Source organism: Myotis yumanensis, unplaced genomic scaffold, assembly GCF_028538775.1.
Source record: "Myotis yumanensis isolate MYYU_CA2020_CCGP unplaced genomic scaffold, mMyoYum1.0.hap1 SCAF_8, whole genome shotgun sequence".
In the NCBI taxonomy this organism is placed as follows: domain Eukaryota; kingdom Metazoa; phylum Chordata; class Mammalia; order Chiroptera; family Vespertilionidae; genus Myotis; species Myotis yumanensis.
In genome coordinates this window covers 63,581,128-63,593,745 of record NW_027223759.1, presented here as the reverse complement: position 1 = coordinate 63,593,745, position 12,618 = coordinate 63,581,128, and the positions used below count along the sequence as shown (strand labels likewise).

At 38.6% G+C, this 12,618-nt stretch overlaps 1 protein-coding gene across 3 annotated transcripts in view; it reads left to right on the top strand.

The window, feature by feature from the left end:
* The window catches only part of EPC2 (enhancer of polycomb homolog 2), a 121,963-nt gene extending 114,877 nt beyond the window's left edge, over positions 1-7,086 (top strand). For 2 of the 3 annotated variants that reach the window (XM_070423043.1, XM_070423041.1), the window contains 4 exons: positions 90-226; positions 2,812-2,971; positions 3,893-4,226; positions 5,174-7,086. In XM_070423043.1, the coding sequence (XP_070279144.1) occupies positions 90-226; positions 2,812-2,971; positions 3,893-4,226; positions 5,174-5,246 (704 nt within the window). In that variant the 3' untranslated portion in view covers positions 5,247-7,086. The remainder of the gene's footprint in view (positions 1-89; positions 227-2,811; positions 2,972-3,892; positions 4,227-5,173) is intronic. The other variant, XM_070423042.1, reaches the window with a different exon arrangement.
* The last annotated feature ends 5,532 nt before the right edge of the window (positions 7,087-12,618 follow it).

Genomic DNA, 12,618 nt, shown 5'->3' with positions numbered 1-12,618 from the left:
CTTAATTGTGGAATAATTTTATGTTGTGTTTTATTTGTGTTGTTAAAAGTACTTTTAAACATACTTCTGAAATGAATGTTCTTTATCAGTAACAGGGGGTATCACAGAAGAGCAGTTTCAGACACATCAACAGCAGCTAGTTCAAATGCAAAGGCAGCAACTTGCTCAGCTTCAGCAGAAACAGCAATCTCAGCATTCCTCGCAACAGACACATCCAAAAGCACAGGTAAGCCTATCTTCAACCATGCTTATTTCTCTTCCTTTCTCTCATAATTATATAGTCCTATTCACTTGTAGTCAAGTCAGAGGAAATAATCTTGATATTGCCACCCTTGATTTTAAGATCAAACCTCTAAGTGTCTTTTTAGTTAATTTACATAATTTTAATTTTAAGTGACCAGTTCATATTTTATGAGAGGCACATTAGAACCAAATATGATATTTTTAATTTAGGAAAAAATGTTTTGAAGGGTTGAGAATTTATAAAAGTAATTGCATACTTTTAGAACCATTATCCCCCAACCCCTACTGTCCCCCCCCCCCCAAAAAAAATATTTTTCCTAACCCCTAGTGCCATGTCATTGTGCCCTAAGCTGAAAGGTATTTACTTCTCTTGAATTGTGCATTAACTCTAAACATATTTTCTTGAATCATATTTTCCTGAAGAAAAAAATGCCACCAGGTGAGGTCCGTAAGCGCCATTAAATGAAGATACTATGGATAAGAATAAAAATACGTTATAAAATTATAATTGCCAGAAGAGAAAAGCTTTCAACACCTTGAGATGAGCCCTGTAGACTCATTTTGGACTTTTGGCCTCTGGAACTGTATGACAATGAATTTCTGTTGTTTAAGCCACTAAAAAGAAAACTAACTGAGAAGTGTATTTCAAATTTGAGCCATCTGAAAAAATAAACCTAGTGTTTTAGGTCTTAAATTTTGTTGCACCATAATTCTAAAAAATAATTCTAAAATAATAATGAGATTACTTAGTTTGTTATATCTCAGGCTAGCATCTGCCCATAGCAGTTAATTCAGCTCTTTCTCAAAGGTCAGTACACTGACCTTGAGATCCCATGTCCAGCAACATGAAAATCTCAGTGACCCTGGGACCCCTTAACACTCCCCTATCATCCTGGTGGATTTGGGACTGGCCCACATTCTAGGGTTGTTGGCTGTTAGTAATAGCTACCAGTTTTATACAGAATCAAGAGTAAATGCCATTCAGAGGACTTAAGTGACACTTCTCCAAAGAGGACATACAGATAGATGGCCAAAGGACATAGGGAAAAATGCTTAGTGTCACTAATCATTGGAGAGATGCAAATTAAACTCTAATGAGGAATCACCTCACACTGGCCAGAGTGACTACTATCAACAAATCAAAAAACAAGTGCTGGTGAGGATGTGGAGAAAAAGGAACCCTCGTGCACTGCTGGTGGGAATGCAAACTGGTGCCGCCACTATGGAAAATAGTATGGAGTTTCCTCAAAAAAATAAAAATGGAGCTGCCTTTCAACCCAGTGATCCCACTCCTAGGAATATATCCAAGAGTCCTGAAACACCAATCAGAAAGACTATATGCACCCCTATGTTTGTAGCAGCTTTATTTACAAAAGCTAAGATCTGAAAACAGCCCAAGTGCCCATCAGTAGATGAATGGATTAAAAAGCAGTGGTACATTTACACAATGGAATACTATACAGCTATAAAAAAAAATCTTCCCTTTGAGATAGCATAGAGGGACCTGGAGAATGTTACGCTAAGCGAAATAAGCCAGTCAGAGGAAGATAAGTATCACATGATCTCACTTACCTGTGGAACCTAATGAACAAAATAAATTGACAAACAAAATAGCTCCAGAGACATGGAAGCATCCAACTGACTGATGCATCTCAGAGGAAAGGGGCAGTGGGGAAGAGATTAACCAAAGAACTTATATGCATAGTTCATGGACACAGACAATAGTGCTGTGAAGGCCTGGAGTGGAGGAGGGCAATGGGGGACATCTGTAATACTCTCAACAATAAAGATAAATTTTAAAAAATAATAAGTACCATTAAACTTGCCTTTTTATTTGCTTTTTCTGAATCTCTTGGGTAAGACTGAAGTGTTTTCAGCCTACTCCAGGATTAGGCCAAGACACATTTTTTTACATTGTGACAAAGATGACTGTTAGTCATCTCTGTGATTTTATTTTGCTCATAGTATCAAGATTGTCAAGTATTTTTAAAGGCATTCATAAACACTTATTGGAAAAAATGTATAGAGCATTAAAGGTTTGGGTTTTTTAATCCCCTAGTTTTTTCTTAGAAATAGTTGCTTCTCAGTTTTTAGTCACTTCTCTGCTTCATATGCCAAAAATAGTCTATGGAGCCCTGGATCTGTCTCTTTTTTTTTTTCTTTTTTCTTTTTCTTTTTCTTTTGTGTGTGTGTGTGTGTTTTTGTTAATCCTCACCAAAGGATGTTTTTCCCATTGCTTTTTCAGAGGGGAGGGGGAGAGAAAGAAACATCAATGTGAGCGAGAGACATCGATTGGTTGCCTGACACATGCCTCAGGTGTGGGGAATGAATTGGCAACCCAAGTACGTGCCCTTGACCAGAAATCAAACCCATGACCCTTCAGTGTGTGTCTGACTTTCTAACACCTAGCTACGCAGGCCAGGGCCGGAGCCCTCCGTCTCTTAATCTAAACACTTGTAACTGTTCTGTATGAAAAATCAACAGCCTCTTCTTGGGTTTTGCCCATTTCTTAATATGTTCATGGAATCACATCTAAAAAAATTGGGTTTAATTTTGTTCATTTTACAGGGCTCAAGCACCTCTGACTGTATGTCTAAAACACTTGACTCAGCCAGCGCCCACTTTGCTGCATCTGCAGTGGTCAGTGCACCTGTTCCCAGTCGCAGTGAGTCGGCCAAGGAACAGAACACTGGGCACAACAACATCAACGGTGTTGTCCAGCCTTCAGGTAAGCCTGTGGTTTCGTGTGGTCCTTACTACTCAAAGTTGTAACTCAGTGATTTGAGGTATGGTTTTTGTTTTTAAATCCAAGGGGAAGATGTACCAAACGTCTTCTGTGGATAATGAGTGGTGGAACAGCTGGATGTTTTTTAGAATCCAAATAGAGCCTGCTTCCTATTTCTCTTGTACCACACCCACTGGATATCTACTTGTGTGACTGTCCACCCTGCCTGGTTTTACCCATGTCCTGTCAGTTGCCTCACATCTTAGGAAATGCATCAAGCTAATCACTAACCATCATCACTGAATTATCCATGCTTTTTAAAAAGATGAAATTCAATGCAGGATGATCAGTAAGATTGAAATGGTTTACCTCCCCAGTCTTACATACTCATAGGCCTGCTTTCTCTGACTCCTCCTCTTGAAGTGCAGCATTGCTCTGAAACCCTGTCTGCTTCTCACTACCCCGAGTCCTCAAAGACTTGCTGTTCTGAATATCCTTCAACTAGTGCTCAAACTTCAGGATTTTCACTTACTTTTACGTGCATCCACAATCCTGATTGCTTCTCCTTACTGATGTTCTTACATGTATACATTCTAATAGAAATCCAACTATAGTTTTCACCTGCCCTCCGCCTCCATAATGGACCTCTCTGTCCTATTACACAATTTCCAGATATGGAGGCAACAGAATACTTTGCAAAGCCCTTTTATGTAGAAAAAGGGTGTCTTTATCTTTGGGGTTGTAACAGGTGCATATGTTGTCTTTACTAATCAGAAGCTGTCTTTGATAGGCCATTATGTGAAAAGTTGACATGGTATTTAATTAGAATACAAATGTTTACATATATTTTTATTATTAAAGTCTTTTTAAGAGTTCAATTAATGTCTCATAACATGAATTGAATGATTTTTTTTTCTCCTTCAGGAACCTCTAAAACATTATACTCCACCAACATGGCTTTATCATCCACCCCAGGGATCTCAGCCGTACAACTTGTAAGGACAGTTGGCCACACCACTACAAACCACTTAATCCCAGCCTTGTGCACAAGCAGTCCTCCAACACTTCCCATGAACAGTTCTTGCCTGACAAATGCAGTGCACCTCAATAACGTCAGTGTTGTTTCTCCAGTCAATGTGCATATCAATACACGGACTTCAGCACCATCGCCAACAGCCTTAAAACTTGCCACAGTTGCTGCCAGTATGGACAGAGTGCCAAAGGTTACTCCTAGCAGTGCCATCAGCAGCATAGCAAGGTGTGTGTGCGCTTGTTTCAGGCATCATTCTATCTCTTTCTGCTGGCTACTCTGAGGGAGGAAAAGACTTTTTTTTTTTTTTTTTTTTTTTACTGCCCCAGTAATAGATGTCTGTTGATTGGCTTGCTTTTCAACAGATATTGAATATCTGCTTAGTATAAAGTGCTGTGACTTATTATTTGTTTGAGGTCACTACTGCAGTGTTTAAATGCCAGGCAAAATTATAAAAACACAGGAGAAAACCACATCAAATTGGGAACCACCAAACCAAAAAAATATATCACAGAGCCTATTTTAGAAACTTCAGTTACTCTTACATGATTTATTAGTAATTTAAACAGTCTGGAGGATTAGAGTCGTTATTAACTTCCATGTCAGAGCTTTAATTTTCAAGTCACATTTGTGTTTTCTTCAACATTAAACACAAGAGGAAAGTAAATTATTCTATGTATATATTAAAATTGAGAATATTCTGGGATTAACTAAATCTTACCTTCTTTCTGTGAAACTAATACATTAGAACAATGAATCAAAAAAATTGATTTGCATGGGTTAATAACTATACGACCTTCAAGCTGAAAAATTAAAACTACAGTAGAAAGTAATTTAATATTGTGCTCCTAATAATCATTGTTTTGGAGCATCATAAGCTCCACCTATTGTAAAAACTTGGATTGTCCTATGTTATATATTGCATAAGTAATTTATCACTCACTTCTAATGAAATTTATGTTAAATTACTTTTCTTCCCTAAGTAAATAGTTATAATCAAGTAATTAGGAACTAACAGGATTTCTTAGCTGAAGAAAACTTTTTCTCATTCCTGTATAGAAATTATAAAAGTGGGAAATGTTCTTTAGAAGTACATGTTTAGTTGTAGTACATAAAAAGGTATCTGTAAATACTAGAGAGTGTTAATGTTTATTTTACTCTTTGCCTTATTATAGAGAGAACCATGAACCAGAAAGATTGGGTTTAAATGGACTAGCAGAGACAACAGTAGCTATGGAAGTGACATAACCTAAAACATGTGGCTTTGACCTGTGCTGATGGTGTGCAGTCATTCATATTCCAGCTGAATGCAAAAGGCGACACTCTGTGGATCACAGAGGTTAACCATGGACCTAAATGGACTACAGTATATCGGATGTGTAATCCATATATGATGTATATTTTGTAAAATCGGGAAAATCACTACCTTGTAAAATAGTTTATTTGTATCATCAATATTATTTCTGTTACTTGAATAGTAGATATTCATCATCATGCTTTTGCACTTGAATTTGCAACTGAATGGATTTAAAAAAATAATTCTTTAATGGGATCATGAGCATGAAATGGGATCCTACATCACTTGTTTTAACTATTTATTTTGCCATGTTTACATTTTGTATCTTGTAAAAATAAATCCAACTTTGTGTCTAAAACGTTAAAGATTCATAGCTAGGAAATGAAATTCTTGTAATTTTTTTCTAAAGGAACTGTAAAGTTTTCACTTGGTTCATTTTGTTTCACAATTTGACTAGATGGACTTTTTGGTAAATACTTTAGTGGCATTTCACTGTCAAATATGAAGTTCAAGGCAAAATAGTATTTTCTATTACTGTGCAGGGGAAAGGGATGGATCGATACATGCAAATTTAATGTAGTAACTCACTTTTCCATATATTTTGAATGTATATTTCTATTTATAATACCAGTTTATAAAAAATAATTACACAGAAAAAAGGACTAGGAAAAATTATGCATCTAGCACATTTAAACTGTGCAGATATGAAAATTTTTCAAGGATCACATTTTATCTGAAGACTGCATATTTTAACTGGCTTTAAAACTGTAACACACCACATAAAGGGTATTTTACCAGGTATGTATTGCATTATTATATCATTGCAATAATTATTGGAAGTCTAGATATCGAGCCATCCCAGGTGTTGGGAGGGGGGAGGGTTGTGGCAAGATTGTCTTTTCAATTTTGGAGAGTTTTCCTGTGGCTACAAGGCAAGTAACGGGTTGGAAAAAGTCTGACTGTAAGCGTTGGACACCTTCATAGTGTAGTGTTTTAGTGACTTTTTTTATACGGTTCTTGTAAATTAGATACGTGTAGTGGTGTTTCAGAATGTTTGTTTATGCACTAGTTCAGACAACTTTCCCTGTTACTTGTTCTTGATAAGTGAAAACTGCAGGGAAATAAAAATACATATCAAAACATGGCCATGCTGCATATGTGTTTATTTCACAATGTGCACACAGTGTCAGTAAAATTTAAGGGAGACGATAGCACTTAACAGCACTTTTCATTTTCACAGTGCTTTCCAAGCATTAATGAAAAGAACTATAAGGAGCTCATCTGTGGGCACTATTGGGTTTCAGATAATCCAATATAAACTACCTTTGATATGAAAAGTTCTTGAAATATTTTACAAATGTAAGTAATTTGCAATATAACATTCATTGAAATCTCATAAATGAGCCTCATTTTATAAATAGAAGTTTAGAGTAGAATTATATTGCAAGGGCGTTTTGTGAAGTAAGTACTGGGAAATGTAAATATTTTTAATGAATATGATTAAAACCATTTCAAACTTAAACATAATTTTATACTTTACATTTTTTATATCTGCAGTTCTAAAAGTTGTAAATTGATATGTCAGTTGAATTAATGGGCCAAGATTTCTGCTGAGAGTGGTTTTTATTCAGGTCCTAAATGTGTAAAGCGATTTATGGGCAAAACCATAGAAAAATAAATAAATTTAATTTCTTCATTGGTTGTGACCTGATAGGATCCATGCTCGTTTCTGCCATTCTACCTCTGGAGTTCTCATTGCTGATGATATAAAGGAAATCATTTTGTTTGATATGTATCATGACTGTTTTCATTCTGCTTGTAGTTGAATGTATCTCTTCGTTATTAAGAACTTACAATAACATTAGTGCCAACTTTGGAGAAAGCTTTTTTTTCCGTTTTACTAAAGCCAAGCATGAAGTGAATTTGCCTTATGTGATATACATGTTAAAAAATAATTTAAGTAAAAAAAAAGAACTATCCATTTGTACAGTTTCTGGATATGTGACAAATCCAGAATTTATCAGACTGATGACCCAATTTATTTGTTCCTTTTGAAGTAAAATAGAAAAATAAGCCTTCATTATTTTGGTGGTTGTAACTATTTCATGGATGGCATTTCAGTTACTTGGACACACATTTCAAAAACTTTCGTGACAGATATTTTATTTTCACCATATTAAATTGAAGAATAGTTTAGGTTTGCATGGCCCTCCACTGGGCAATCTCTCTCTCTCTCTCTCTCTCTCTCTCTCTCTCTCTCTCTCTCTCTCTCTTGCCCTCTCTCTCTCTCTGTGTTTTCTGAGGAAACTAGTGTTGGTACTTGTAATTCACTAAGCTCCTAGAGTCCTTGGAGGGTGTTTTTTTATGGAGTAGTAGGTCTGTTTGTTTGTTTGTTTGTTTATGTGTTTTAAACAAAGGGGTAACTCTCCTGTGCTTGGGATATCTTGTAATTCAGTATAGACAAAAGTATTCATAAACTAGTCTCCCACCTTCCTAAACAGAGTACCGTTCCTTCCTAGGAATTGAAGACCATCATTACGCCCAGTGATTATGATGGTAGCTCTACGTATATTTCACCACATGTTGCATATCTTTTGCAAAAGTGGGGGGGGGCGGGGGGGAATACCTGGAGGGCACATTTAAAATTACTATATAAATATATACACATACACACACATATCATTCATACAGATTCTTTTTTAAAAATAGGGAATACAGTATTTGCAACTATGCATAGTGTTCTTTATTGCCAAGGTAGTTTTTTGGTGGGGAGGGGGAGGGCAGTAAGGAGGACTACCATTTCAGAAACTTCTCCCTAGTATATACTGCTGTATTTGAGTATAATGCTCTATTTTGATCAAGTTTTGTTGATCAGTAGTAACACACTTTTGACTGAAATGTTTTGTTGTCCCTTAACTGACGTGGCAAATTAAATTTCAAAAGGCTAAGGATATCTCAAGTAACTGTGACTGCTTTATCCTGTAAGACTAGTGATGTTTTAATCACTAACCACAGCACAATAGCTAACATCATGGAGCATGTGGAGTTCTCTCCCAGTGACTTTTTCATTTAGTCCTAACAACAGTTGTAGAAAATGAAGTTTAGAGAAGTTAGATAACTTGCCCCAGGTCACATAGCTGGTAAGTTACTGAGCCAGAAATTAAACTTAGGTAGTCAACACTCAAGACACTGCATCCATCTTTAATGTGAAAGAAATGCTCTTCAAAGAAGTACTGACTGTATCTTTCAGTCACTTATTGGCAGCATCTGTAGCAGGGTTTTAAAATTCATTTAGAAAACACCCTCCCCCTCTTCCACCACCAGGCACTTAATGTTGGCTTTTTACTTCCCAGACTGAGTGCATTCAATCCAACTGGCTCCTAGCCATCTGCCCGGCAAACCCAAACTAATTAGTTTCTGTTCTGTCAGACCTGGCGGTAAATGCTCAATTGACACAAGGCACTGGGAGCTGGGTCTGGGCCAGGACGTGGCTGAGTTTTGCCCTTTCTGGACTTTGGTGTTCCTATCTGTAAAATAAGCAAATTTTCCTGGAACTCCAGAAAGGAGGCCACATGGACAAGCTTGGTGGAGGTGGAGGTATGGCCCTCGTGTCATTGATTTCTCACCAAGGAAGTAAATGATGTGGGATCGAAGACAGATACAGTCTAGACAACTTTTTTTAGCCATTAATGTCATCTAGGCTGACTAGTGTGTGGACAGTTGTCTGTGTAATGCCGCTGAGCTTGGGCAGAACTAATAATTCTAACCAACTTCAGTGACAAGTCTCAGGACACAAGAATTAATATTTTTTGGAGAAGGCATCAACGGGGAACAAGACAGACAACACAGGGTGCTAGACTAGCAGATAATTTGTTGAGCTGGGTTTTAATACCTCTGCCATTTAATTGCCTGGTGATTTTATCGCCTTCCTATCTCCAAACTTGTATCGTAGGATAGGTGGGTGGAATTAGGTAACCTCCAACATCTCTGCCAGCTCCAAGTGCTGCAGGAATCCAGTCTCCCCTCCCCCTCCCACTCCCCTGCTAGCTCCCTTTTCAGAAAAAACTTGAAATGGAATCTTTTATGTCATATCAAGATTAAGAGTTCATGAAATCTTCCTTGTCAGAGCATTGCATATTTGAACAAAACTCTTATTTCCCTGGCTGACTGATCAGAGGAACATGGCAGGTCAAGAAGATGACAAGATAGCTCAGAGCATTGACCCTGCCTCAGAATGAACACCTGTTATTCTCAAGGAAGGCTAGGATTCTGCAGTTACGTTTCACTGCCAGAGCAAGAGACCAACCCCAATCACAAAAAGGAAATTCTTTCACCTTCTAACTATTGGTTTGATCATAGAGTACTGACATTTGACATTTATCGCTGTTGAAAACCTTTCATTAGTGTATACAATGACATTATGTTCTTCCTCTCTCAGTCCCCGGGCAGGCCACTCAAGGTCGTGGCCACACACAGCTCCTTGTCTTACTAATGCCTGTCTTTTATGTGCTCTTCTCACTGTCGTGAGTAGATTTTGGTCAGCCTAAGTGAGCCCTAATTAGGGAAAACCAAGATGCAGGATTTCAGCTTTTGCGTGTTTTTGTTGTTTTGTTTTTTAAGATTTTTAATTATTAATTTCTAGGGAACGTAAGAAAGAGAAACATCGATGTGAGCATGGAACATCGATAGGCTGCCTCCTTCACACCCCCTCCTGGGGATCAAGCCCACAACCTGGGCATATGCTCTGGGAATTGAACTGGCAACCTTTCAGTGCACTGGACAATGCCCTACCAACTGAGTCCCACCAGCCAGGACCAGGATTTCGGCTTTTAACATAAAGCATTATTAGTTATCTGCTGCTGAGTAATAAATTGGTACAACTTGTAATGTGGGTGAAGAGTCTAGCATAGCACAAGGCAGAAATCCAGGTGGCATGGGCTCTGTTCTCATCTGGAGGCTCAAGTAGGGGAGGATTCACTTCTAAACTCCCTCCGGTTGTAGACAATTCACCTCCTGTGGCTGTAGAATTTGTAGCAATTTGCTTCTTCAAAGCTAGCCGTGGGAGAGCGTTTCCACTGTGTGTGAAGTCTCTTGCTTCAGGGAAGACCTGGACCTCGTAAAGGGCTTATCTGATTCGGTCAGGCCCATGCAGCCTGATCTGCTATGATTGATGCAGTCAACTGATTGAGGACCTTACATCTGTGAAATCCTTTTCCTTTTGCCCTATTTTATTAGAAACAAGTCACAGGCTTTAAACTCAAAGGGAGGGAAGGCATAGACACTAAGAGATGGGAATACTAGGGTTACTCCAGGGTGTGTCTGCCACATGTCAATGATGGGATCAACTCCATCCCACTACCACTCACCGGTCTTCCCCTATATAGAAACAGTTGAAGGTACTCTGTATAGTGCAAACACTGTGCTACTTTGTGCATCATAAATTCCACAGTCCTGGATGTCAGGGAGGAGGTGAGGTCCAGTCTGCAGATAAGCCTGCCCATCATTAGCAGAGAAGCCATGTGGAAAGGAATGGATGAGATCAGCTAGAGCAAGAGTAGACCGGAAGGAAGGAAACTGTGAGCAGCAGAACCTCAGCATCGATGTGGCCAGGGGAAGGGGGAGCAGAGAAGAGACAGGGTAGCCATCCAGGGGGAATCTGGAAACCCAGGGAGTTTTCTAATTCCCTTTGGAAGAACTCTGCAGAGGTACAGTGCCAGTGGATAGAAATGAGTGGTTTTGGTTGGGAAGGAAATACAGGTGATGAGGTAAAAGTGGAGAATGACCTGATCAGAAATTCTGGGTTAAAGTCCTATTGGGTGCTTCTCACCATCACAGGTACAGATGTGTGAGTCTCATCCCAGGCTGGTTGAATCTCCAAAAGTGGGATTTTTTTTTTTACTTCTTTAAGATTTTTTAATTATTAATTTTAAAAATTATTCTTTGTTTGTATTAGTCCTTTTGTTTATTTGCTGTAGGGTTGGTTGATTGTGTTTGTGTTTGTAAGTTCACCAGATGGTGTTTGTTCACTGCAGTTAAGGTTGGGAATGACTAGTCTGATCATTCTATTTACTGATTGTGACAGTGGACGAGTAGCTGTACTGAGAAGTTCAGAATTTATTTCCTTAGCTGCAAAATAAGGAGGCATAAATTATTTCCCTAAGTCCCATTAGCTCCAAGGGAACACAGAGAATGCCTCTCACTGAGAAAGCTCCATGGCTCTGTAGTACTGACTTCGAAGAATTGCTTGTAACAGTGATTTCCAACCAGTTTGGCTAAAGAATTTTTAAATCATGCAACATCTGACTATTTAGATACTTTCCCTTAGATATTCAAATTAAAAAATGACAACAGCCAACACAACAATGGCTGTCTGAGGTGAATGAATCAAAATTATACCAATTTTTTTTTCAGATTGGCAAAATAAATATTTTTTTGGCGTGCTACAGGATTTTAGTAACTAGTTTTTGTATGCCATATGTTAAAAAAAAAAGGTTGAAAATTGCCGCCATATAACAAATGCAGTTCCCTGCTCTTTTAAGGTTTTGAGATCATATGCTTTAAAAAATTTGTGCGGTTCATCAAGATTGAAATTGTGATCATTCAAATTCTCTACAGCAATTTGTAAATATACCTCACACCTACCTATTTCAAGCAATCTAATTTCCCAAATCAAACATCAATCAGCTGCCTCCTGCTAACCCCCTACTGGGGATCAAGCCCACAACCCGGGCATGTGCCCTTGACCAGAATCAAACCGGGCACCCTTCAGTCCGCAGGCAGACACTCTATGCACTGAGGCAAATCAGCTAGGGCAACCTAAGAGTCATCTTGATTCTTCCCTTCCTCGCCCCCACCTCTACCCATTGCAATCCATCAACAAGTCTTTTGACATGAGCTCCAAAATATATGTTAGGCCCATCCATTTTTTCCCTTATTCAGACGACCACCACCTTGTTCACACCATGGCCATCCTTTGCACTACAACAGCCTCATGACACTCTCCCTCCCCCCACTCCCATTCTTGCCCGTTTCCATCCACTCACATGGAAGCAAATAGCCCTTAACAGTCAGACTGTCTCAATGGTCTCCTAAAACCTTTCCCATTGCTTCCCATTTACACTAAAAATCTGAATTTCTACCATGACTGCAAGATCTTCTATGTCTTGCTCTGGCTTCCTCTCCAAACGCATCCTGTATTATTTCCTCGCCTCAGCACTGGCGAGCCTCATTGGAGAACCTCGGTCCTGACTTTCACAACTGATTTCCTGCCTTCGTGCTTTTGTACATGGACATCCTTTCTGCCTAGAATTCTCCTCTCTGCCT